Raw genomic sequence first — 27,647 nt, forward strand, 5'->3', positions numbered from 1 at the left:
AGCTTTATTCTACTCCTAAATCCAGAATGATGCCATCATTCTCCTGTAAAAAAGTATAAAAAAAATAAACCAACAATATACATTGCCTGTCCGGCGCTGAGTCAGGTCCCATGACGTAATGCATCTCGGAGTTAATCAGTTGACAGGCGGAGCGGTGCTAATGCGACCGCTCCGACTGTAAACTACTGGGGAATGAATGGAAGCAGAGCCCAGACTCAGTGATGAGCGGTGACGCCAAGATTTATGGCCCCTAACCAGCCTGAGAATAGCCCTCAGCTATCAGCTTTATTCAGGTTGATTGTCAAAAATAGAGGGGACCCCACATCTTTTTTTTAAATTATTTACTTAAATAATTTAAAAAAACAGCGTGGGGACCCCTCTATTCTTTAGAACCAACTTTGCTGAAGCTGACAGCTGAGGGCTGCAGCCCCCAGCTGTAAGTTTCATCTGGTTGGTTCACAAACAGAGGGAGACCCCACCGCAGGTTTTCATTCATTCTTCTTTCTTGCTCGCTGTTGCCGGCAGAGCAGGAGAGAAGAATGACAGCGGCGTTCAGCACCAGCTGCAGGGGAACAGCGTTTACAGTAGCGCTTCTTCCCCGGTGGCCGTCCGTGAGCACGGAGGACATGTGTCCACGTGTGTCAGTGTCTCCGGGATGTGAGGAAACTGTCACTACACGTACCGGAGCCACTGACGTGTGAAACCGGCCTTATATGGTTTGGCTTCATCAAATTCTTCCTCCAGGGTTATGATTAGATTCATTATAACTTTATGGAATAAAGCAAGGGGGTAGATTAGAGGCCCAACAGAGCTGACAAGTTGGCCCTAATACTTTTATATAAATTTATCTTGTGTAATGCATAGACTTATCTCTTTATAGCAGGTTACTTTACAGATAATTTACAGTAAGGAGGATCTGGAAAGTGAACTAATAAGACAACCCGCCATTCTCCTAGGTCAGCTGTGCTTCTGCTGTGTACACTGTTCGTTTTGTGTGTGCTGAACCTGAGGCTGTACAATAGACCTGTTCTGTGATGAACCCACTACCTGCAGTGAGAGCGAGCGGACAATTAAGGCTGCAACGTAGCTGTGTGGCCACTAGACAGCAGCACATGGAAAAACTGACGTAACAAGATAAACCCACATTGCCACCAAGTTTGAAAATAGAAACTAAACATTTAAAGGGAATCTGTCACCCCTTTTTTTTCAACTATTAGCTGTCGACACCGACATCGGAGGCTTATCTACAGCATTCTGTAATGCTGTAGATAAGCCCCTGAGGTAACCTGAAAGATAAGAAAAGCACGTTAGATTATACTCACCCAGGGGAGCGGTCCTGTCCGATGGGTGTCGCGGTCCGGCGCCTCCCATCTTCATATGATGCCATCCTCTTCTTTTCTTCCTGTCATGGCTCCTGCCCAGGCGCACTGCTCTGCCCTGTTGAGGGCAGAGCAGAGTCCTGCAGTGCACAGGCGCCGGGAGAGGTCAGAGAGGTCCGACACCTGCGCACTGCAGTATTCTGCTCTGCCCTCCATAGGGCAGATCAGTGCACCTGCGCCGGAGCCACGACAGGAAGGAAAGAAGAGGACGGCATCATATGAAGATGGGAGGCGCAGGACCTGACCGCGACACCCATCGGACAGGACCGCTCCCCTGGGTGAGTATAATCTAACGTGCTTTTCTTATCTTTCAGGTTACATCGGGGGCTTATCTACAGCATTAGAGAATGCTGTAGATAAGCCCCTGATGGCGGTGTCGACAGCTAAGGCCGGGGTCACACAGGCGAGTTATACGGCCGAGTGAGAGGCGCTAAAAGCACGCATTAGACACGGACCAATGATTCTCTATGGGGTCCCTCGCACCAGCCGTATATTTCTCATCCGTATTCTACTGTCCGTGCCAATCGCAGCATGCTGCGATTGTCAGCATACTACGGCCATAGTACGCCAATGCAAGTCTATGGGTGCGCAAAAAATACGGATTACACACGGACCACACGTGTGACTTGCGAGAAATACGCACCAGGTGTCTTTTAGCAAAGCCGGCAATTCAGTGCGCTATACAGTAAACTCACACTGACAGGTTTAATAAAGAAACAAAAGAATAGATATAGACACATAGAATACACATATATATATATATATATATATATATATATATATATATATATATATATATATATATATGCATTCTATGTGTCTATATCTATTCTTTGGTTTCTGTTAGAAAACCTGTCATAGGGCTCCATTATATGTCCATTTTGCAAGCCTGCGAGAAAATCTCGCTATACGGATGCCATACGGATTACATACGGATGCTGACATGCGCAAAATGTGCGACCGCACCTTGATTACGGATGACATACGGAGCACTGTTTAGGGGCCATTCATCCGTATTACGCATGTAAAATACTGACCGTATTTTGCGTCGGTTAGTGTGACCCCGGCCTTATAGTCGAAAAAAATGGTGACAGATTCCCTTTAAAACAGTAAAAAAAATATTGCAGTCTCCTTTAAGGCTTCCTTCACACTTTGTCTAGCAGTTATTTTTTTGCTGAAAAAAGCGTATAGAAAAGGCTGTTGTTGTTTGCTTTTTTAAAATGCACATTCATTGTTTTAGCAACACAAATCAAACCACAGGGAAAAATACACTGTTTGTGCTATGCTTAATTTTTGTAAAAATACCAGGAAAAATGCAGCAAGAAATGCTGTGTGTAAATTTCACTCAGTATCTTTTTTAGGAGATCAAAAATGTATTTTTTTTTTTTCAAGCAGAAGACGCTTCAAGATTTGATCCTTTTCTGTGGAGTTTTTTATACCTGAAGTGTCATTTTCAGCGATGTTTGGTGGTCTCCTGATCAGTTTTTCAATGTTATGTTACGCCGGTCATTTTTTTACCATCCTTTCACTGTTTTATCAGCATCTTTTTACAGTCATTTTACAGACATTTTTTTAGTTCCATTAAACAATGAAGGCGGCGACACTGGCGTTTTTAGTTGTTTTTTTTCAAAGCAAAACATTGTGAAAACGCTCAAAAAAGACGCCGGCGCATTGTCTCTTTGACTTGTATTGTAACGTACTGAGCATCTCCCATGGGAAAAACGCCTGAAGAATGGTTGCTCACTTCTTTTAACATTTTGGCGTTTTTGGAAATCTGAAGCAATTAAAAGACACCTAAAAGCCTGAACATATGCACAGCAAGTCATTTTGAGATAGAAAGGAATAGGAAGATTATTTCTGCATTTTCTGAGCACACTTTTAGGCAGTTTTTGGACTGTGCCAACACACCTTAAAAGAAAAGCCATGTAAACATGTGCTAAATATTCAGTGCCTCAGTGTGATTTTTTTTTCATGGTGTTTTTTCTTGTTTTTAGTGCAGTTTTTCTGGAGGGAGGAGTTAGTGTAGGTGCTTTAAATGTGGTTTATTGTTAGTCATTTTATGTAGGCCTTTCTATTGGAAAAAACACAAAAAAAATTATATAAAAGTTACAGAATATGCTTGTAAAAAATGGATGAAAATTACAGCTTTTTTAACTAACCAAAAAAAATGGCAAAAAAAATCCATAAATGAGTTATCCTAAAAAAGTCAGCAATTTGGTCAAACTAGAAAAGCGCTAAGACTGATGTTTTGGATACTGATAATGTTCTGGAGCAAGATGCTCCTCTTAATGAATTTGGCACAGCTCTCAGCCAGCACTGAGTACATCTCACCTACTGAATCCTCACCCATCCTTTGTAGATTGTGAGCCCTCGTGGGCAGGGTCCTCTCTTTTCCTTTACCAGTCGGTGATGTGTTAAGATTACTGTATTTATTTGTTATTATCTACACCCCTACTCATATGTAAAGAGCCATGGAATAAATGGAGCTAAAATAATAAATAAAAATAATTTCTGTGGTAATTCATGCCAATTTTGTGGTGAGATTATGATGACTGCACTCTGCGACGACCCTCCGTTCTAAAGATCTGTTTATAATTGGTAGACAATTGGCTGTCATTGAACGATGTGTAGTAGATTGCTAAGTGCGGGAGGACGATGTACCGCCGAAAACAATGATCGCTTGCAGTGCACAAAAAAAGCATTATACACACTGAACAAGTGTTTTGCTTGTTTACTGGGTGATCATTAGTCTGTTTACGCTGAAAGATTGTCATGAAAATTTTGCTCATCATGTGGATTTTGGACTTCTCAAAAAACTTCATGTGAACATAGCCCAGAGTTGGGACAAAGCATTTTGGTGCTCCTAGGCTGAGGAAGCCAATGGCGTCATGCCCCTACCCCAAAGCAAAGAGATGGCTCAGAGACTAAGGTAACAGGACCCCTAATGCACATCCCCCCTTCCACAACGATGGGTTAGGTAGCAAACGCTGATGACCACTTCCACTAGAATTGTTACCTTTTTCACAAAAAAGTTATCAGAAGTAAAAAAAACTTTAGGCATGTGACTTAACTGGGAATGCAATTTAAAAGTTAGATACAGAATCAATAATTTTTGACTGACCAGTTACACAATACAGGGGAAAAAATAGCGATATTCATCCCTGACATCCTATATTTTAAATGTAGAGCCAAAAAAGTTATGGAAACCTAGGGGTATATTTCCACTTAGCGCCACCCCCTTTCTACGCGCGGAGATACCGCATGTGTTCTTCAAACACATGCGGTGTCACCGCATCGTATCCATAGACTGTGTAATTTATCTTGCGTAGACTGAGCATCTACGCACGCTAAATAGACATGCTGCAGTCTAAAAAGACGCGCCGCATGTCTGTAATTTCGGGTCTGTCACCCGCGATCTTGCACATATAGCGGAGACGGGATTTCATAAATTCACCTCCACTATGCTGTAACATCTGTGTGCTGTGGATTAAAGGCTGCGGCTGTACGCAGCGTTCAATCCAAGGCAAATCCTGATGTATTATGCCACGTGGAAATACAGTTAGGTCCATATATATTTGGACAGAGACAACATTTTTCTAATTTTGGTTCTAGACATTATCACAATGAATTTTAAACAAAACAATTCAGATACAGTTGAAGTTCAGACTTTCAGCTTTCATTTGAGGGTATCCATATTAAAATTGGATGAAGGGTTTAGGAGTTTCAGCTCCTTAACATGTGACACCCTGTTTTTAAAGGGACCAAAAGTAATTGGACAATTGACTCCAAGGCTATTTCATGGACAGGTGTGGGCAATCCTTTCGTTATGTCATTCTCAGTTAAGCAGATAAAAGGCCTGGAGTAGATTTGAGGTGTGGTGCTTGCATTTGGAAGGTTTTGCTGTGAAGGAAACATGCAGTCAAAGGAGCTCTCCATGCAGGTGAAATAAGCCATCCTTAGGGTGGTTTCACATTAGCGCTTTTTAAGCGCACGCACGGCCGGGGGTAGCTCTGCCCCCGAGCCGGCTCTCTGCCCGGCGTGCCCGCCCCTTGCTTGTAGCGCCGCCTCCTAGCGCACAGCGGCGCCTGCGATCGGCGCACCCTATCTTTAGCATAGGGTGGGCAGATCGTGCGCAGGCCGTGCGCTAGTTGCGCTTTGACCTGCGCTGCGCACTTTTGACGGTGCGCCGTGCGCGCCAAAATCCGAAAAGTTTGATTTTGGCGCGCACGGCGCACCGTCAAAAGTGCGCAGCGCAGGTCAAAGCGCAACTAGCGCACGGCCTGCGCACGATCTGCGCACCCTATGCTAAAGATAGGGTGCGCCGATCGCAGGCGCCGCTGTGCGCTAGGAGGCGGCGCTACAAGCAAGGGGCGGGCACGCCGGGCAGACAGCCGGCTCGGGGGCAGAGCTACCCCCGGCCGTGCGTGCGCTTAAAAAGCGCTAATGTGAAACCACCCTTAAGCTGCAAAAACAGAAAAAACCCTTCCGAGAAATTGCTACAACATTAGGAGTGGCAAAATCTACAGCTTGGTCCATCCTGAGAAAGAAAGAAAGCGCTGGTGAACTCATCAATGCAAAAAGAACTGGGCGCCCACGGAAGACAACAGTGTTGGATGATCGCAGAATAATCTCCATGGTGAAGAGAAACCCCTTCACAACAACCAACCAAGTGAACAACACACTCCAGGAGGTAGGCATATCACTATCCAAATCTACCATGAAGAGAAGACTGCATGAAAGTAAATACAGTGTTAGGCGTCGGATTTCTGTCGCTGCACAGCGAGAATCCCGAGCCTTACTTCCAGCGGTCTTCCATTCCTCTCCAGCCACAGAGGAGGTTGCTCAGCAAACTCGTCGGTCCAGGCGCTCTGCCCAGACCAGCTCCATGGGTTTGCTTGCTGCTGCCACCTCTGGCGCAGCTATGACAATACATGCTGCTCAGCAGCAAGATTCTCCAGGGACTAAGTCCCCATGTCGGGCCACTGAGCATGCCCGTGGAGTGATCTCCCATTGGAGATCGAAGGTCACGTGCTCAGGTCCTGCTCCTGTTCGGATTGGCCCATCCGAGAAGCCAGGAAGGTCCCGGACGCTCGCGACTATAAAAGGTTCGCATGGCCGCTCGGCCATGCGCTAGAATAAGACTGTATTTACAGACTATGTGGAGTGTACCCTTGGTACGCATGTGTTGTGCAGCCTAGCCTGCTAGCGCCCAGGCTTAGGCATAGGTAGGACAGAGGTTGAGTCAGGCATCAGTCCTCACCAGGGACTCGGCACGCCTCAGTGCACGTGCTCCATAGCCGGCGTTCGCGGCAGCGACGCCGCGCGTTCAGTGGGCCTAGACGGACTCTAACCCCATATCCTTGAGGTAGAGTTCTGTGTCCGTACACTGTGCGCTCTTTTGGCTGGGCTCTGTGAGCTTAACAGGCTCCGGCATCTACGTTCAGCGGTGGTGCGGCTCTGTGCATTAACAGAGTTCTCCCCTGTTCACATTGGGTGACGTAACCCACGTGTGACTGGTTTCACACCGCTTAATTCTTCCGCCATTACTTAGCAGCAGTGTACCACCTCTGCACGGTGGACCCCGGGCTGCGAACACACCTACTATTATTTTATAATTTGGTGCGTTCCACCAGCCCTAACATTATCCTAGCGCCAGGGTCTAGCTAGTAATGGCGGGTGAACAGCGATTGCTGCAGTACATCCGGCAGCTGCAGGGCAGGTTGGCGGTTCTTGAGCGTTCAGTCTCAGCTGCGGATGTTACTGCGGTCGCTGTCCAGGCAGCCACAGAGGCTGTCTCCCGTGTGACCACAGCCATCCCTGCCCCGACTTTGTCCCGCCTCCCGCTGCCCGAGAAGTTCTCGGGTGATAGTGCTTCTTGTAGGGGTTTCGTAAGCCAGTGCTCTATACAGCTGGAGCTGCTGGCCGCACGATTCCCCTCTGAGCGGGCTAAAGTGGGATTTATTATTTCCCTCTTGTCGGGCAGGGCTTTGGAGAGGGCCACACCGCTGTGGGAGCGTGGTGATCATGTGGTGCAAAGTGTCTCGTGGTTCTTGGACACTCTGAAGCAGGTCTTCCTGGGACCACGAGTCACCCATGACACCTCGCTCCGGCTGCTGGCATTGTCACAGGGCTCGTCCATGGTCAGCCACTTTGCCATCCAGTTCCGGACGCTGGTCTCAGAGTTAGAGTGGCCAGATAAGGTCCTCATTCCGGCATTCTGGAGAGGTTTGGCTGGCCATGTGAAGGATGCTCTGGCCACCAGGGAGATTCCCGCTACACTGGAGGAGCTTATCACTGTCTCCACCCGTATAGATCTTCGCTTCGCCAAGCGAACGTTGGAGCGGGACCAGTGTAGGCAGAGGTTTAGGTTGGCACCTAGTTTTACTAAACCTCTGGAATCTTCCGATTGGGCATCCGAGCATCAGGGGGCTTCCCATGAGGGATCCATGCCTCGGTCCGCTCGAGCTCCTGTGAGCTGTCATGTTTGCCGGCAGTCCGGTTACCTTGCCAACCGGTGCCCACAGCAGCTGGGAGAACGCTCATGCCTAGTGGCCGTAGGACGCGGCGCACTAGAATCAGCGATGTTTTCCTCCAAGCTGTCCTTTAAGGGGACACTTGAGTTTGATTCTTCCACTCTGGCGGTGGAGGTTTGCGTGGATTCCGGGGCAGAGGGCAATTTTATGTCATCAGCCTTCGCTCAACAGCACGCTATGCCCCTGGTTATGATGTCTACACCAGTCACCGTCAGAGTGGTGAACGGCGCCACTCTACCCTCACAGATAACCCACCAGACCGTCCCCTTGTTACTCTCAGTGGCTCCATCTCATCAGGAGATGATATCCCTCCTCGTCATGCCCGAGGGTATTGACCAGGTACTTCTAGGGGTCCCCTGGCTGCGGTACCACTCCCCCCATATAGAGTGGTCCTCAGGGAGGATTATTGGGTGGAGTAAATCATGTGAGGGTAGATATCTGAGGGAGTGCGTTCAGGTTGCCTCCCCCGAGGTTCCCGCTGGTCTCTCCTCGCTCCCCAAACACTAGCGATAGTATGCGGATGTGTTCTCCAAAAAGGCGGCGGAGACCCTTCCACCGCATCGCCCCTATGACTGTCCTATTCACCTCTTGCCTGGTGCTGAGCCTCCCCGGGGTCGAGTCTATCTCCTATCTCTCCCGGAGACAGAGGCCATTTCTCAATACATCAGGGAGAATCTGGCAAGAGGATTCATTAGGAAGTCAGTGTCACCAGCGGGGGCGGGATTCTTCTTCGTCCAGAAGAAGAGTGGGGAGCTACGTCCTTGCATTGATTACAGGGGTCTTAACGCCACCACCGTTAAGAATAAGTTTCTTCTGCCCCTGATATCAGAGCTGTTTGATAGGCTACGGGGAGCGAGGGTGTTTTCCAAACTTGATCTGCGGGGGGCTTACAACCTGATTCGCATACGTGATGGGACGAATGGAAGACGGCATTTAACACCAGGGATGGGAACTATGAATACCTGGTGATGCCCTTCAGCCTCTGTAATGCCCCGGCCGTCTTCCAAGACTTTGTGAACGATATCTTCTGGGATATGCTTACCACCTCGGTTGTAGTCTATCTGGATGATATTCTCATCTACTCTCCAGATACTGACTCCCACCGGAGAGATGTTTGCAGAGTTTTCGATCGCCTGCGGGAAAACTCCCTCTATGCCAAGTTGGAGAAGTGTGTGTTTGAGCAGGAGTCCTTGCCTTTCCTGGGCTATATCATCTCCGCCCGGAGATTGGCCATGGATCCTGCCAAGCTACAGGCGGTGATGGATTGGCAGGAACCTCATTCTCTCAAAGCGGTGCAGCGCTTTATGGGGTTCATAAATTATTATCGCCAATTCATCCCCCACTTCTCAACTTTGGTAGCACCCTTGGTAGCCCTCACCAAGAAGGGTGCAAATCCCAAGTTGTGGTCGAAACCGGTCACCAAGGCCTTCTCCTCCATTAAGTCCCATTTCGCTAGCGCTCCCATTCTACATCGCCCCGAAGTAGATAAGCCCTTCATTCTGGAAGTGGATGCCTCTTCCGTCGGTGCTGGAGCGGTCCTGTTTCAGAAGGACACGCAAGGTCGGAAGCATCCATGCTTCTTTTTCTCCAAGACCTTCACAGCGGCGGAGAAGAATTATGCCATCGGGGACAGGGAGTTGCTAGCAATGAAGTTGGCCTTCTCGGAGTGGAGACACCTTCTGGAGGGGACTCGCCACCCTTTCCAGGTGTTCACCGACCACAAAACTTGGTCTATTTGCAAACAGCCCAGCGGCTAAACTCTCGCCAGGCCAGATGGTCTTTGTTCTTTTCCCGATTCCACTTCACTCTCCATTTTCTCTCCGGGGAGAAGAATGTCCGGGCCTATGCTCTCTCCCGCTCCGTGGTGTCATTTGGGTTGTCACCGACCATTTCTCTAAGATGGTGCACTTGGTACCTCTCTCCCGGTTACCTTCTGCGCGGGGCCCGGCAGTGTTGTTCATTAAGCATGTTTTCCGCCTGCATGGCATGCCGGACAAGATTGTCAGTGACCGGGGTCCTCAGTTTGTGTCCCGGTTTTGGAGAGAGCTTTGTTCCCTGCTCAGCATTGAGCTGAATCTCTCCTCGGCCTATCATCCCGAGACGAATGGGTTGGTAGAGAGAGCCAACCAGACCGTGATCACATATCTTCGACATTTTGTCTCGGCCAGGCAGGACGACTGGGCATCCTTGCTGCCGTGGGCAGAGTTCGCTTTGAACAATGCTGTGGCCGACTCCACCGGTCAGACCCCATTCCTCCTAAATTACGGTCAGCATCCGCGCGTCCCTGTGCCCATGCCCGTGTCATCCACCAACTCCAGGGCTATCCGGGCTTCCAAGGAGAGAATGCGGACATCCGCTGACGCACACCGGCGCCCTGCTCTGACTTTTGCCCCTGGCGACATGGTGTGGCTCTCCGCCTGAAACATCAGGCTGCGGGTAGAGTCCGCTAAGTTCACACCGCACTACATTGGCCCCTTCAAGCTCCTCGAGCAGATCAGCTCTGTGGTCTACCGTCTGGCCCTTCCACCACACTTGGCTATCTCTGATACATTCCATGTGTCCCTCCTTACGCCTGTTCACTTGTCCCGGTTTTCCGAGTCATCTGCCGGGACATTAGACTTGTCTTCGGACGCGTTTGAGGTCAATGCCATCATGAGATGCAAGGTGATGCGGGGCAAAAAGTTTTATTTGGTGGATTGGAAGGGTCATGGTCCAGAGGCTCGGACCTGGGAGCCAGTGGAGAACATCCACGCTCCTCTGATCATTGCGGAGTTTGAGCGCAGCGAGGCTCAGAGGGGAGGGGGCCCTAGGAGGGGGGGTAATGTTAGGCGTCGGATTTCTGTCGCTGCACAGCGAGAATCCCGAGCCTTACTTCCAGCGGTCTCCCATCCTCTCCAGCGGCAGAGGAGGTTGCTCAGCAAACTCATCGGTCCAGGCGCTCTGCCCAGACCAGCTCCGTGGGTTTGCTTGCTGCTGCCTCCTCTGGCGCAGCTATGACAATACATGCTGCTCAGCAGCGAGATTCTCCAGGGACTAAGTCCCCATGTCGGGCCACTGAGCATGCCCGTGGAGTGATCTCCCATTGGAGATCGAAGGTCACGTGCTCAGGTTCTGCTCCTGTTCGGATTGGCACATTCGAGAAGCCAGAAAGGTCCCGGACGCTCGCGACTATAAAAGTTTCACATGGCCGCTCGGCCATGCGCTAGGATAAGACTGTATTTACAGACTATGTGGAGTGAGTGATGTATGCACGCATGAATGTCTCTGGTGAATGACTCATTAATAAACCCCTACCCTTGGTGCGCATGTGTTGTGCAGTCTAGCCTGCTAGCGCCCAGGCTTAGGCGTAGGTAGGACAGAGGTTGAGTCAGGCATCGGTCCTCACCAGGGACTCGGCACGCCTCAGTGCATGTGCTCCATAGCCAGCGTCTATAGCGGCGTTCGCGGCAGCGACGCCGCGCGTTCAGTGGGCCTAGAAGGACTCTAATCCTGTGTCCTTGGGGTAGAGTTCTGTGGCCGTACACTGTGCACTCGTTTGGCCGGGCTCTGTGAGCTTAGCAGGCTCCGGCATCTACATTCAGCAGTGGTGTGGCTCTGTGCATTAACAGAGTTCACCCCTGTTCACACTGGGTGACGTAACCCACGTGTGACTGGTTTCACACCGCTTAATTCTTCCGCCAATTCTTAGCAGCAGTATACCACCACTGCACGGTGGACCCCGGGCTGCGAACGCACCTACTATTTTATAATTTGGTGCGTTCCGCCAGCCCCAACATAAAGAGGGTTCACTGCACGTTGCAAGCCAATCATAAGCATCAAGAATAAAAAGGCTAGACTGGACTTTGCTAAAAAACATCTAAAAAAGCCAGCACAGTTCTGGAAGAACATTCTTTGGACAGATGAAACCAAGATCAACCTCTACCAGAATGATGGAAAGAGAAAAGTATGGTGAAGGCGTGGTACAGCTCATGATCCAAAGCATACCACATCATCTGTAAAACACTGCGGAGGCAGTGTGATGGCTTGGGAATGCATGGCTGCCAGTGGCACTGGGTCACTAGTGTTTATTGATGATGTGACACAGGACAGAAGCAGCCGAATGAATTCTCAGGTATTCAGAGCCATACTGTGTGCTCAGAGCCATACTGTGTGCTCAGATCCAGCCAAATGCAGCTAAACTGATTGGTCATCATTACATACTACAGATGGACAATGACCCAAAACATAAAGCCAAAGTAACCCAGGAGTTTATTAAAGCAAAGAAGTGGAATATTCTTCAATGGCCAAGTCAGTCACCTGATCTCAACCCAATTGAGCATGCATTTCACTTGTTAAAGACTAAACTTCAGACAGAAAGGCCCACAAACAAACAGCAACTGAAAACCACCGCAGTGAAGGCCTGGCAGAGCATCAAAAAGGAGGAAACACAGCGTCTGGTGATGTCCATGAGTTCAAGACTTCAGGTAGTCATTGCCAACAAAGGGTTTTCAACCAAGTACTAGAAATGAACTTTTTATTTACAATTATTTAATCTGTCCAATTACTTTTGGTCCATTTAAAAACAGGTTGGCACATGTTAAGGAGCTGAAACTCCTAAACCCTTCATCCAATTTAATGTGGATACCCTCAAATGAAAGCTGAAAGTCTGAACTTCAACTGCATCTGAATTGTTTTGTTTAAAATTCATTGTGGTAATGTCTAGAACCAAAATTAGAAAAATGTTGTCTCTGTCCAAATATATATGGACCTAACTGTATACCCTCATAAAGCGTAACTATAATCGGGGCTGTTTGGTTTCAATTAAAGGGAACCTGTCACCCCCTAGGCGTTTTTTAACTAAAAGAGCCACTTTGTGCAGCACTAATGCTGCATTCTGTCAAGGTGGCTCTTTTAGTTGGGGTCCCTTCCACCACTGAAAGAATTGCTTTTAAAATTTGTCCCTCATACCTGTAGTTTGTCCGGGGGGCAGGTCTGTCCCCCAGGACACAGACGCCTCACAGCCATTAGTCATTTCCTCCTTTCTTCTGGGCACCATCTTATCGGCGTTCATTTATTTTCCTGGCGCCTGTGCTGTAATCTTGTTTCTTGGGCATGCGCAGTTGGCACTGCCCGTCCACTGACCTCACATGATGTCTTCCTTCTCGCGCCTGCGTGGACGGCCCGAGATCCCGCCCCGCAGTGTGAATAAATCAGAAGAGACTGCGGAGCGGGATCTCGGGCCGCACGTCCATGCAGGCTCGAGAAGGAAGACATCATGTGATGTCAATGGATGGGCAGCGCTAACTGCGCATGCCTAAGAAACAAGATTACAGCGCAGGGGCCAGGAAAATAAATGAATGCTGAGGAGGCGGTGCCCACAAGAAAGGAGGAAATGAATGATGGATGTGAGGCATCAGTGTTGGGGGGGGAAGACCTGCCCCCGGACAAACTAGAAGTATGATTGACAAATTATAAAAACGATTCTTTCGGCGGTGGAAGGGACCCCAACTAAAAGAGCCACCTTGACAGAACGCAGCATTAGTGCTGCACAAGGTGGCTCTTTTTGTTAAAAATGACTGGGTTGGTGACAGGTTCCCTTTAAGGTATCCAGCATTAGGTAAATACCCTAATGGAAAATAAACAGACCTCCATTATAAATAAAGGGATACGTCTCATGATTTTTGCATCTGTCATGCGACAAATACAACTTGATAGATGCGAATGCAATTAGGAGCAGGAAAGGAGTGATGGCCAGGGAGCAGGACAGAGAGAGAGAGAGAAAGTGGACTATGTGAGGGGACTTCATACTGTTTTAGGTGCTGCACATGGACATCATACTATGTGGAGACATCATACTGTGTTAGGAGCTGTCGATCAAAATAAAAGGGATGAATAACAGGAGCACTATAATTTACTGAGTTATATAAACTTTATTAAAGGAAGTAAATTATATGTTTTCTATTAGCTGCTACAGGTAAGGCTGGTTTCACATTAGCGCTTTTTAAGCGCACGCACGGCCGGGGGTAGCTCCGCCCCCGAGCTGGCTCTCTGCCCGGCGTGCCCGCCCCTTGCTTGTAGCGCCGCCTCCTAGCGGACAGCGGCGCCTGCGATCGGCGCACCCTATCTTTAGCATAGGGTGCGCAGATCGTGCGCAGGCCGTGCGCTAGTTGCGCTTTGACCTGCGCTGCGCACTTTTGACGGTGCGCCGTGCGCGCCAAAATCGAACTTTTCGGAGCTACCCCCGGCTGTGCGTGCGCTTAAAAAGCGCTAATGTGAAACCAGCCTAAGAATACATTTTATATGAAGCCTGATGGTAACATGTGTTCGCAGTAGCAGCGAGTCAAAAGACTTAAGTCTGCTCAATATTCAGTGATAAAAATGTATATAAAACAATAATAACGAATAGAATTAATTTTGACCGGTTGGTTCGGCCCTCCAGAACAATCACAGTTCCTCATGTGGCCCCTTTGGAGAATGAATTGCCCACACCTATTTTCCTGTATGTATATACACAGTCTGTACATCTCTAGGAGGAGTTCTGAACTTCACCACAATGTCAGGACCAGTGCAGGGAACAGTCATTCCCACGTGAGTCAGTGCCCTGAGTTACCTGTCGCTGGTTCCTGTTACGCCCAAGTCCTCCCCCAGCCTTTCTCCTGAGCCAGGTACTGTAACTTCTGCTGACAGCAGCTCTCGTCACGCTGTATGGACTCAGAAACTGCAAACAACAAATCTTTGGATTTCTGAATTTTACTCTCAAGATTCTCTGGTGAAAATTTCATGATTTCAAGAGTTAAGACAACACAGAATCATGGCTTTTGGGAAAACTTCTAAAGATCCCTTTAGTACCCATGTGGGGCATCTCATTGGTAAGTGACAGCAGATTTTATCAAATTCTCAGGGAAGAAGACAACCTGCCATAGCAACACTCCTTGGGGCTTCTGCACTTGCGGTGTTGACCTGATCGGATGTGATTTGAAGAAACTCATTTTAAATTCTGGCAGTGCTTATCGATAGATGGATGAAAACTGCCGATATCTTACAGAATGATCACAATACTGTGCACATAAGACGTGGCCCTGTAATCCGGTGTGATTATGAGCTTGTGTCCTCTGGGGGCCACCAGGCTCAGAAACGACTGCAACCTCCCTCTTCCCTGTAGTTACGCCCCCGCCCTATAGATTAACGCAATGAGATCATTGCCGCTACACATGTACTGTGGTTATGTAACCTGCGGAAGTCATTAACCTTCACTCTCTGATGTGCTTTGTAATGCAGTGATACGTATTTCACAATAATTCCATCATTTCAATTATTATTATTCCATGTTGGATCTCAGCTATTGGCTCCAAATTGTTAATTTAATTAAGAAAACTGGAGTCATGACTGTAGAAGACGAAACGATGTAGCCCCCAGGGTCTCACACATCTTTACATTAGATTATGGAGCATCCAAATATTTGCTTACCAGCAGGCCTGCAGTTCAATATCTGCAGTTCTGTCTACACTACTCTCATCTTCCTTTAACTCCCTTCATGACCAGAGGTATTTTCGCTTTTTGCGTTTTCGTTTTTCCCTCTCCTTCTTCAGAGCCATAACTTTTTTTATTTTTCCGTCTATATGGCCATGTGAGGGCTTGTCTTTTGCTGGACAAGTTTTACTTTTGAATGACACCATTGGTTTTAACATATCGTGTACTGGAAAATGGAAAAAAAATTCCATGTGCGGTGAAATTGCAAAAAAGTGCAATTCCAATAGTTGTTTTTGTTTTTTGTTTTTTTACCATGTTCACTAAATGCTAAATCTGACCTGCCATTATGATTCTCCTGGTCATTACGAGTTCATAGACACCAAACATGTCTAGGTTATTTTTTATCTAAGTGGTGAAAAAAAAATTCCAAACTTTGGTAAAAAAAAAAAAAAAAAAAAGCACCTGTAGAGTCTCCATTCTTCACAATCTTGGGTTGGGTGAGGGCTCATTTTTTGCGTGCCGATCTGCCGTTTTTATTGATACTACTTTATCAGCAGGAGTCCTCCATATTCATGAAATCTGTATAACCACTGTTAACCACTCTGTATAACCACTCCTGCACCACCTATGCACAGTGTATACAGACAGCTGCCAATCAGTGATGTGGGAGGGGTTATACAGAACTCAGCATTCACAGAACTGCTAGATCTGCAGCAAAGAAAACAGTGATTTAATAAAAACTGCAGCAAGCAGCCAAGTAAGTGATACATCGCTGGAATCAGGCTCTCTACCCCTACATCATGCAGCACTCAGATGGGGTAGTAAAAACCTGGTGACTTATTCCCTTTAACCACCATAGAAGATCACTTGTGGCAAAGCAAGCAAACTAGGTTTCCTACTCTTCCTTCCCATAGGTAGTTTCACCTCCTACTTTAAATGGGATGTTAGCCAAAAAGTGAAGGGAAGAAGGCCACGAAGGATAAGAAGTATATGAATATCTCTTCAGTTACATTACAGGTTGGCATCATGCATTGTTAGCCCCATTTTTAGTTTTTATTCTTCACTATGTACAACCTGTCAAACCCTATTGCCATGCTACTAATTGGAAGAACAAGCTGACTGCACTGCACTACTATAATGGTGCTATGCCGAAAATGCTTAGCAAAAGGCAGAAAGATTTTAGCGCTGCTTTTTATTTAGTGTGGAATCGATGGTTCTTTGCAGAGTTCATGCCTACGATTGTGATGTGTCCAATTTGCACGTGATTTACTTGAACACATAGCTGCTAGCATTTGCTTATTGTCTTGCACATTGGTGGCCAAGGTTTTTAAAGCATTATTCTAACTCTATTATCATAATAATACTTACTGTATTTCACCTATATTTTAAAGAGTTACATTTTGTTAATGATATCACAAAGACTGACCACTATTCAGCAACATGTGCTCTACCAGCTGTAATATATGGGGTGTCAATCAGAGGACAGGCCACCCTATTGCAGGACATGACTTTCCAACGTCACTTATCCTCTACTTACAAAATGTTATTTTATTTCCTTATGCCCCTTTACATGGTGTAAAGTATATTTATATGAATCACATTTGTTACCCAATGCAATACAATACATCTTTGTACTGCATTGGGTGTGAAAACAATGGGTGGGTACCATGCCAAATGTTTGCACCGCTAAAAATGTCAAAGTAAACATGTACTTGAATATTCTTCATATTGAGATAAGAAAATTACATCAGCATTAATTTTAGAAGTATTTTGCTGCCGTCACATCACTGTACTGGGAGAAAATAGTTCAGATTCTAGAAAAAAAAAAATTGTGCCACATATATAATTACCAGTCAGATGCAGTCATGCTCCAACCAAATAATTCTAGCAACTATACCATGTCCTATGTAAGTCTGGTGAAATCAGCTTAATGTTGAATTCTCAAGTTGTGTCTTGAGCAATCCAGTCCCCGGTATGTTTATTTCCTGGTTTCTGTTGAGAACAGCTCTTCTCTCTTAGTGACAGTTATGGTAAATAGTAGAGCTGTAGTATTAGCAGAACTAGAAAGCTCAACACGTGGTCTGCTATAACACGCTCACCTATCACTAATAGCTATCACTAAATTTACACATAGAGCTAGCAGGGCATTTGAACAAGCACCCAGCTCCAGACAGTGAGACCTTTGAATAGGATACCTGCGATGAAAGCTGTAGTTGATGGGGGCTTGAGATTTTGCAAGATTGGTAACAGCAGCTTGTCAGGAGCTGAGAGTGAGGTTGAGGGAGTTGAGCAGCTAACTGCTGTGTAGAAATGATTAGGCTGAAGAGAGGTAACTGCAAACTAGGAGAAGATATGGGCAGGCACTACTAGTCAAGGTCCATAGAAATCAGCTGTGCACTATGAAAGATAAAAGCTCTCATTGCAGTAGAATGACAGCAGATAGAAAAAGCAAGTCAATTGCAAATTTGCCTTTTTTCATGCTTTTTAGCTAAGTAAAGCAATTTACTAGAATATCCCTTATTTGGAATACTGTTTGTCAGAACTAAAAATGTTATCATCATAGGCACACCAATAATCAGAAAATAGCCCACATTTTTGGTTGTATCCACCTACAAAGTGGCATATCTTTCAGTATTTAAAAAAATAAGTTTATAGAAATCCCTTCATTAAGGAATTATTCAATAGGTACAATAATGGGCACATACACTACTCTCTCTGTCCTAAACTCTCTAGCAAAGTCACAACATGGATCACAGAGTTGAAGTGCTAAAGGTCTATATATAAAATGAAGCTTTCCTGAATTACTTTTTCCATATATTTTATTAGGATTCTAGAGTCAAGATAGTTCTACAGGTACGGAAAAAATATGTTGTGTGTTTATTTTGTATATGTTTATACTTGTTTTGGTGTGGCTAAACATTAATATTACTCAAGGTAATGTTAACAATATATTTAGAATTTACTGCTTAGCCTCATAGTATCATCTTATTAATATATTAAGTCAATATGCAGTATATTGTATTTTTATTTTCTAGATTTAAGCGTGCTTACAATGGAAGTACACAAATTACACTTACTAGTAAGTCCGGGGTATGGCAAAAACTACTGCTTAGAAATTACTATCTAAGGCCACATTCACACACTCAGTATTTGGTCAGTATTTTACCTCAGTATGTGTAAGCCAAAACCAGGAGTGGAACAATCAGAGGAAAAGTATAATAGAAACACGACACCACTACTGAATTTTTCACCCACTGCTGGTTTTTGCTTCCAAATACTGATGTAAAATACTGACCAAATACTGACTGTGTGAATGTGGCCTAATTGCTTTGCCTTTTATTTTATACACAATACAAAAACAAGTGTTCAGTTTATGATTTCACTTTTGGCTACTTGGTTTATGTGAGTTTGTTTTTCTAATGAAGCTAAAACATTGCTTCTGCACTTTATAAAGTACTCACATCTGCAAATATTACAGAGCTAACAAGTAAGAGGTAATAATTAACTAGGATGAAGGCTTTTAGATAAGTAAATCAATAAAAATAGAAAATGACTAACACACCCTCATAGTAGGGTATGCAAAATGAAACTTACATACAAAGTGTCAGGCTGTGTGCACACGCTGCGGATTTTGCTGCTGTTCCGCAGCAGTTTTGGCCGCTGCGGACCCGCAGCAGTTTTTGCTGCGGTGTACAGTACCATGATTCCCTATGGGAATCAAAAATCGCAGTGCAGACGGTGCGGAATTTTCCGCACGGATTATCTGCGATTTTCAATCCGCAGAAAGAATTGACATGTCAATTGAGGAGATGATAAACCGCAGGGCAAAACCGCAGAGCAATCCGCAGGTAAAACCGCAGGTATTTTGACCTGCGGTTTCACCTGCGGATTTTACAAAATCCGCGCGGATGAATCCGCACCTAATCCGCAGCGTGTGCACACAGCCTCAGTGACGCCATAAAAAGGTGATTTGGGTCAATGCCACATGTGCTTGTGGGACTCTTTAACTGAAATGACATCCCTCTGAAAATTATAAAAAAAACATTTAATTCAATGCTTACATGGAAGCCAAGGAATCACAAAGTGAACAGAAGGAAGGACATTGAGTTTTATAAAGTAAAAATCCGCTGTCCTAGTGCAAAAAATATGGTAGAAAGGTTAGTATTGTGTATGGTGCTTCCTTCTACAGCCGCCCATAATGGTACTTCATTGTCCATTATAAGTGTGTATAATGTCACTTATTGAAGGGATAGTACATTTAGTACAGTGGAAATAAATCCTTCACCAAGGTGCATGCGTTGGGTCTGCATGTGTATGCTAGGGAAGAACTTGTCTAACTAGAAAAACACCAATGGGCATCATGTATCAGACCCTGACTGCTTGATTTTGTGAATATCTTTAATTCTGTGGCGCTTCAGAGAGAGATATACTTTAATAGCCTACCGGGCAACAAGCCGCATCGGTCACTAGCCGGTAGGTCGGGTTTCTGGAGGCTTCTCCCTGCCCGCCTCCCTGAATTGTCAGGTGTGCGCATATAAAGATGGACCTCTAACTCTAGGGCAGCAGGAAAGGAGAAGCCATCGGGGACCTACCTATATCCAATTAGTTTTCAGCACGGCTTCGTCACCAGCGATTTTTGAAGAACATCTTTCTCTGAAGCACCGTAACGTTTCAGAATTTAAGATATGCATGAAATCCTACATCCAGTGTCTGATACATGCGGCCTGTGGATCGGACAGCATGTATCAGCTGTCAGATTCCATTTAAAGAGAACCTGTCACCATATTTGACCTATCTAAACTATTAATATAGGCAAACAGGTTGCAGCATTCTGAAAATATACTAGTAAAATACCCGCGGCTTCGCTCGCCGAAAATATGTTAAATTGTTGGCCATGGTAGCTAAAGTAAAATTTTCAGTGTCACCCTGAAATTGGCATTTTCAGGGTGCTACAGTAATTTTTTTTTTCCACTTTAAATTTTTATTATTTTGGCATTTTACTAATTTGTCGTAACATTGATGTGAACAACAACTTTTCTTTTAATTTCAACATTTTTATTGATTTTACATATTCAATACATATTATGTAGTATAAACTATTACAACTATTTTTTTAACTATTTTTTATCAAAAATGAAAATCTTATCCACCTTACACAAACATATAAAACATTTACACCCAATTAACAACATAGTGTAATGCTTACCCCCTCCCTCCAGTGTAACCTATAAGTAGTTCACGGACAAAAGAGTAAAATAGGTTTACAGTTAAGGTACTGTCACACTTAGCGATGTACCAGCGATCCCGACCAGCGATATGACGCGGTCAGGATCGCTGGTACATTGCTAAGTGGTCGCTAGTGAGCTGCCACACAGGCAGATCTCACCAGCGACATCGCTGGGGACGGGGGTTGCTACTTACCTGTCACACTAGGCGATCCTGCGTCCTCCCGCCCGGCTCCACGCTCGTCGCTCGTCTCTCCACAGGAAGCGCCGCAGGAAGCTGACGATGAGAAACAGTCCTGGCCGTTCTCGCGCGATCAGCGATAAGCAGCGGGGGAGCGGGTCGTAGGTAAGTATCAGACACAGCGATATCGCTAGCAATATTGCTATAACGTCACAAGTAATAGCGATATTGCTAGTGATATCGCTTAGTGTGACAGGCCCTTTAAACAACTATCTATTGTAGTGCTTTTTGGTAAACAATGTTTCTGGTTTTACCTTCAGGTGCATATATAAAAAGACTTTTGGGGTTACCCACTCTAGAGCAAGCAACGTACAACTGTCCATGTGAAAAACACAGGCTCTCCAAATTAATGCCAGCTACTTTAAATGATTGACCTTGTGCTTTGTTTATAGTCACAGCAAATGCATGTCGGATTGGGAACTGCAGACACTTAAAATTGAAGGGCATGTCGTTTGATAGCAAAGGAATACGCGGAATGAAACCATTTGCTCCCCTAGAGTTTCCCATAAGAATAGTGGCTTCAATAACATTGGGCATGAGACTCTTAATGCCCAATCTTGTGCCGTTACAAATTTTTGGTGGGTCAAGGTTCCGAAGCAAAATTATTGTGGCTCCTATTTTTAAAGTGAGCTTATGCTGTGGCATTCCAGTAGGCTCCAAAGAATTCAGGAACTCCAATGGATACATTACGGCTTGTTCACTCTCTATGACTGAATCAATGGACATGTATGTGGTAGCTAGACCAAGTAGCCTTCTCTGAATTATTAGATTTATGGAGCAGACACTATCACTTTTAGGCGCTAGGATTGCACGTTCACAAAGCCACTGATGATTGTTAAAATTATTCCAAATATCAGGGAAAACTTGGTCAATAAGTTCCATTACCGAAGATGTCATTTCACAAAAATCTTCTGGAAAGGAAATGAGAAAATTAGTGGAATCAGTAGGGAACCTGTCATTTCCAAGGCATAGTAGCTGGTGTGTAAACTTGTCCGCAGTTGTATTTCCCATCAAATGAGCCCGCATATTAGTAGTAATGGTTTTCTTCTGAACATGTATCCACAGAGAAGAAGATTTTAGACAGGCATTCAGCTCATCCGCTGGTGTTGCTGCCTTAAGAACAGGTAATGTCTGGCAGAAGTCACCTGCAAAAATTACAACAATTCCCCCATTAAACAATCACTTCCTCGCAGATCTTTCAAGGTGCGATCAAGGGCCTCAACCGCTTTCTTGTGGGCCATGGTACATTCATCCCAAACAAATACTTTGCAAGTTTCTGCCTGCCTTATCCGATTCTTGTGAAGACGACATTCCCATTGCTCTGATGTCTCAGCTGCCTTACATTTAGCCTGTCTCATCCGCTTATTTTCATGCCGCGAGTCACGTTGTTCATTTGTCTCAGCTCTTTGACACAATTTTGCTTTCTTAGCTTTTGGATGAACTTGCCCAATAGATGGTCTTTTTTGTGCGGCATTTTAAAAAATAGTCCTTAGTATTATGACCCTTTAGTATTCACCTGACACTGATAAGAGATGTAATAGGATGAATAGTAAATACAGAGCAGTCCTCACACAGTATTACTATGACCTGAAGGAGCTCACATCTCATTAATGAAAACCGCCTCACAGGCAGACTTGTCTAGTTGCCCATAGCAACCAATCAGTGCTAAGCTTTCACTCTACCTCAGCATATTCAGTGATGAAAGCTCACTGTAAGCAATAATGACAATCTTACTATGAGGCATTTTTCACCTGACCAATATTGCTACTCAGTAATGTTCCTCCGCGTGCATAGGGTGCATCCATCTGAGTGTGTTTGCAGCATGTGTGGTCCTTGTGTGCATATGTGTGTAGTGTGCATGTGGTATTTATGGGGTGGTGTTGTGGTATTTGGGTGGTGTTTGTGTTGTGTGTGTCTTGAGAGGTCTGGTGTTTGTGTGGTGTGTTGTGGCATTTCTGTGGTATTGTGCTTCTGGGTTGGTGTATCTGTGCTGTCTGTGTGATGTTTGTATGGAGTTTGTGAAATGTTTGTGTATTGTGTGTGGTGGTGCGGCCCCTTTAACAGCGACTCTTTGGCATTGTTGCTATAATCCGTCCCTGTCAGTCACAACTGTTGTTTTCCCCTCAGCACTTTTACTTTCACCTTCACATTTCTCCATTATATGTATAGGGCCTAACTTTGGGGGCCCCAATCTCATGATGGGGGGAGCTAGAGAGATGTAACGTCCTGTGGGTGGAGAGGGGGCGTGCCAAATTTCACCCAAATAGAGCGAGAACTGTGCATTTGTATAGAGCGGGCTATTACAGATTTAACATTTCCCCATTATATGTATAGGGCCTAACTTCGGGGGCTCCAATCTCATGACGGGGGGAACTAGAGAGATGTAGCATGCGCAGTATTCTGCTCCTATGGGTGGAGAGGGGCTGTGCCAAATTTCATCCAAATCAGGAGAGAACTGTGGATTTGTATAGAGCGGGCTACTACAGATTTTGAGTTTTATATATATAGATAAATGACATCTTCCAGGCTCTGGGGAGGACACTGCTTAGAAGATAACTCTGACTCCAGAGATTATTATACATGTAGGGGGAGTTACCAGTGTGATATGTAATGGTTACCAGTGTGATGTGTAAAGTCTGCTCTCGGCTCTGCTGATGTCACTGCAGAGCTGTGTGTGATTATAACTGACACATCTGCAGGTTCCTCTCAGTTTCCAGCTCACCGGCAGACAGGGTATAACATTGTTACAGTACAGCAGAGCTAGAAAAATGCCAAAAATGAAGAGGCAATTTGCATATACAAGCAGACCAATTTCATTTCTCCTGTTCTGTGCTAGTTACTTGTCTCACACTGGTAACTCTTCCTGTTTTTTAAAATAAGCTCTGGAGGCAGCATCCTCCTCATAGCCTGGAAGAGGTCATTTACATATATAAAAAACGTGGATTTCTATGGACTAAGACATCAGATCTCAGATATCAAGGTATCATTTTATTCAGCTTGCTGTCACCTCCATGCCCATATACAGTGGGTACGGAAAGTATTCAGAACTAGAGTTGAGCGAAACGGGTCGAAAAAATTCAAAAGTCGCCGACTTTTGGCAAAGTCGGGTTTCATGAAACGAAACCCGACCCTAGGATGAGGTCGGCCACGAGGTCGGCGACTTACGCGCCAAAGTCGCGTTTCAAAAGTTTGTTTTGCGCTCTTTTTCAGCCAATCAGGATCCATGGACACTGTGGGCAACGTGATGACCTAGGCACGGGTCACCACCATCTTTCAGAAGGGCATGCAAGTGATTGGCTTGCTTTGGTGGGCGTCACAGGGGGTATAAAAGGGCGTGCACGCCGACCGCCATCTTACTTCTGCCGATCTTAGTATAGGGAGAGGTTGCTGCTGATTCTGTAGGGAGAGCGTTAGGCAGGGAAGAAGACAAAAGAACTGCTTCTGCTGCTAGCGATTTGGCCTGCACAACACACAAGTCACTGTGTGTGCAGTGCAAGGGGAGGCTATATTGTGGTGTATCAGTGGTGTTGGTTGTTGGGCTGCCTTCTAAGGCTTCCTGACACGCTGGCATTGCTGTTTACCCACTGCTCCGCAAACTGCTTTTTTAAAAGCAATCCAATCTCCCTTATCCTCTAGTCACTTTGGTCACAGCTGTGCCATCGAGCGTGTCACATAGCGCTCAGATATCAGTGGGCCTCACACAATCCACAAGTGTCCAGTGTCCAAAAGTGTACGCAGAGATTCAAAATCTCCATTATCCTCTCGTCACTTTGGTCACAGGCAGCTGTGCCATCGAGCGTGTCACATAGCGCTCAGATATCAGTGGGCCTCACACAATCCACAAGTGTCCAGTGTCCAAAAGTGTACGCAGAGATTCAAAATCTCCATTATCCTCTCGTCACTTTGGTCACAGGCAGCTGTGCCATCGAGCGTGTCACATAGCGCTCAGATATCAGTGGGCCTCACACAATCTACAAGTGTCCAGTGTCCAAAAGTGTACGCAGACATTCAAAATCTCCATTATCCTCTCGTCACTTTGGTCACAGGCAGCTGTGCCATCGAGCGTGTCACATAGCGCTCAGATATCAGTGGGCCTCACACAATCTACAAGTGTCCAGTGTCCAAAAGTGTACGCAGAGATTCAAAATCTCCATTATCCTCTCGTCACTTTGGTCACAGGCAGCTGTGCCATCGAGCGTGTCACATAGCGCTCAGATATCAGTGGGCCTCACACAATCCACAAGTGTCCAGTGTCCAAAAGTGTACGCAGAGATTCAAAATCTCCATTATCCTCTCGTCACTTTGGTCACAGGCAGCTGTGCCATCGAGCGTGTCACATAGCGCTCAGATATCAGTGGGCCTCACACAATCTACAAGTGTCCAGTGTCCAAAAGTGTACGCAGAGATTCAAAATCTCCATTATCCTCTCGTCACTTTGGTCACAGGCAGCTGTGCCATCGAGCGTGTCACATAGCGCTCAGATATCAGTGGGCCTCACACAATCTACAAGTGTCCAGTGTCCAAAAGTGTACGCAGAGATTCAAAATCTCCATTATCCTCTCGTCACTTTGGTCACAGGCAGCTGTGCCATCGAGCGTGTCACATAGCGCTCAGATATCAGTGGGCCTCACACAATCCACAAGTGTCCAGTGTCCAAAAGTGTACGCAGAGATTCAAAATCTCCATTATCCTCTCGTCACTTTGGTCACAGGCAGCTGTGCCATCGAGCGTGTCACATAGCGCTCAGATATCAGTGGGCCTCACACAATCTACAAGTGTCCAGTGTCCAAAAGTGTACGCAGAGATTCAAAATCTCCATTATCCTCTCGTCACTTTGGTCACAGGCAGCTGTGCCATCGAGCGTGTCACATAGCGCTCAGATATCAGTGGGCCTCACACAATCTACAAGTGTCCAGTGTCCAAAAGTGTACGCAGAGATTCAAAATCTCCATTATCCTCTCGTCACTTTGGTCACAGGCAGCTGTGCCATCGAGCGTGTCACATAGCGCTCAGATATCAGTGGGCCTCACACAATCCACAAGTGTCCAGTGTCCAAAAGTGTACGCAGAGATTCAAAATCTCCATTATCCTCTCGTCACTTTGGTCACAGGCAGCTGTGCCATCGAGCGTGTCACATAGCGCTCAGATATCAGTGGGCCTCACACAATCTACAAGTGTCCAGTGTCCAAAAGTGTACGCAGAGATTCAAAATCTCCATTATCCTCTCGTCACTTTTGTCACAGGCAGCTGTGCCATCGAGCGTGTCACATAGCGCTCAGATATCAGTGGGCCTCACACAATCCACAAGTGTCCAGTGTCCAAAAGTGTATGCAGAGATTCAAAATCTCCATTATCCTCTCGTCACTTTGGTCACAGGCAGCTGTGCCATCGAGCGTGTCACATAGCGCTCAGATATCAGTGGGCCTCACACAATCTACAAGTGTCCAGTGTCCAAAAGTGTACGCAGAGATTCAAAATCTCCATTATCCTCTCGTCACTTTGGTCACAGGCAGCTGTGCCATCGAGCGTGTCACATAGTGCTCAGATATCAGTGGGCCTCACACAATCTACAAGTGTCCACTGTCCACAAGTGTGTGCAGAAATTCTAAATCTCCCCTGTCCTATAGACACCTTTTACCTTGTTTTACATTACTATATAGTTTGTTGGATTTTGTCTACATTTCTACCAAAAATGAGGAAGGCTGGTGGAAGAGGCCGTGGAATTGGGCGGGGGTTGGCAGCTGGTAATGATGGTGTTGGTGGTGGATCTGATGGTAGTGGCAAGAGCAAAATAGGACCGAATGCAGGAGGTGCTGACCCTGCATCATCGTCTGGCTACATAAGGCCTCGAACGCTTAGTTTTCTAGGAGTTGGCAAACCGCTTTTAAAGGCAGAGCATCAGGAAAAAGTTTTGTCTTACATTGCTGACTCAGCCTCCAGCTCTATCGCCTCCTCTTCTTCAGTTGTAAAAAGTAAAAGCACTGAGTCGTCATTGGAGGCTCATGTTCATGAACCACACCTTTCCTTGTGTCCTTCACCCCAACCAAGATTGAAGGATGACGCAGGCCATACTACTGATTACTCCATGGAGCTGTTTTCACATACCATGCCTGGATTATCAAGTCAAATGGTGAATTACCCAGGCCAAGATGAATCTGACATGGAGTGCACTGATGCACAGCCGCTGATGGATGATTCTGCTGGTACATTCACTCAGAGCACTACATTGTCCTCGCAGTGTACAGAGCCAGATTTTGACCCTGATGAGACTCAGGTGCCCCTTCCCGCACACTATACCACCATACACGGTGACACAGAGAAAGGTGCACATGACATAGAAGAGGAGGTGATGGATGACCCAGTTGTTGACCCAGATTGGCATCCATTGGGGGAAGAGGGTGCTGCTTCCAATAGCTCAGATGAGGAGCATCCACAGCAGACATCGACATCGCAACAGCTGTTATCTGGCAGGCCCGGAGCACTCCAAAGACAGGTTCCAAACATCAAAAGAGTTGCTGGACAGCTTGTCCAGAGGGTCAAAAGATCACAGCGTGCTAGGCCGCAAAATGTCTGCCAAAGTAGGAAGAGTGCAGTGTGGCAGTTTTTTGAACAAAATCCTCATGATCAGGCCAAGGTTATCTGTAAGAAGTGCGCAAAGACCTTTAGCCGAGGGAAAAATCTGAAAAATTTGAATACCAGTTGCATGCTTAGACATTTAACCAGCATGCACTTGCAAGCGTGGACACAACACCAAACCTCAAGTGCCACATGTGCAACTGATCACAACGAAGGTAGTCAGCAACGCTACATTGTTTCCCCC

The 27,647-nt window shown here is 46.0% G+C and overlaps 1 protein-coding gene across 5 annotated transcripts in view; it reads left to right on the top strand.

Annotated features, from left to right (window-relative positions):
• The window catches only part of TOM1L1 (target of myb1 like 1 membrane trafficking protein), a 164,877-nt gene that overhangs the window by 15,375 nt on the left and 121,855 nt on the right, over nt 1–27,647 (top strand). Inside the window, exons 1-2 of one of the 5 annotated variants that reach the window (XM_073588170.1) lie at nt 14,525–14,760; nt 21,893–21,951. The exons of 2 other annotated variants lie outside the window; for them this stretch is intronic. Coding sequence is in view for 1 of the 3 variants with exons in the window: in XM_073588169.1 (XP_073444270.1) it covers nt 14,703–14,760 (58 nt within the window). In the remaining 2 variants the exon portion in view is untranslated. Of the gene's footprint in view, nt 1–14,524; nt 14,761–16,359; nt 16,379–21,892; nt 21,952–27,647 lie in introns of those variants that run through there. 2 more of the 5 variants (XM_073588169.1, XM_073588171.1) reach the window with 2 other exon arrangements.

Source organism: Dendrobates tinctorius, unplaced genomic scaffold, assembly GCF_039654945.1.
Source record: "Dendrobates tinctorius isolate UK_male_01 unplaced genomic scaffold, ASM3965494v1 ptg000103l, whole genome shotgun sequence".
Classification (NCBI taxonomy): domain Eukaryota; kingdom Metazoa; phylum Chordata; class Amphibia; order Anura; family Dendrobatidae; genus Dendrobates; species Dendrobates tinctorius.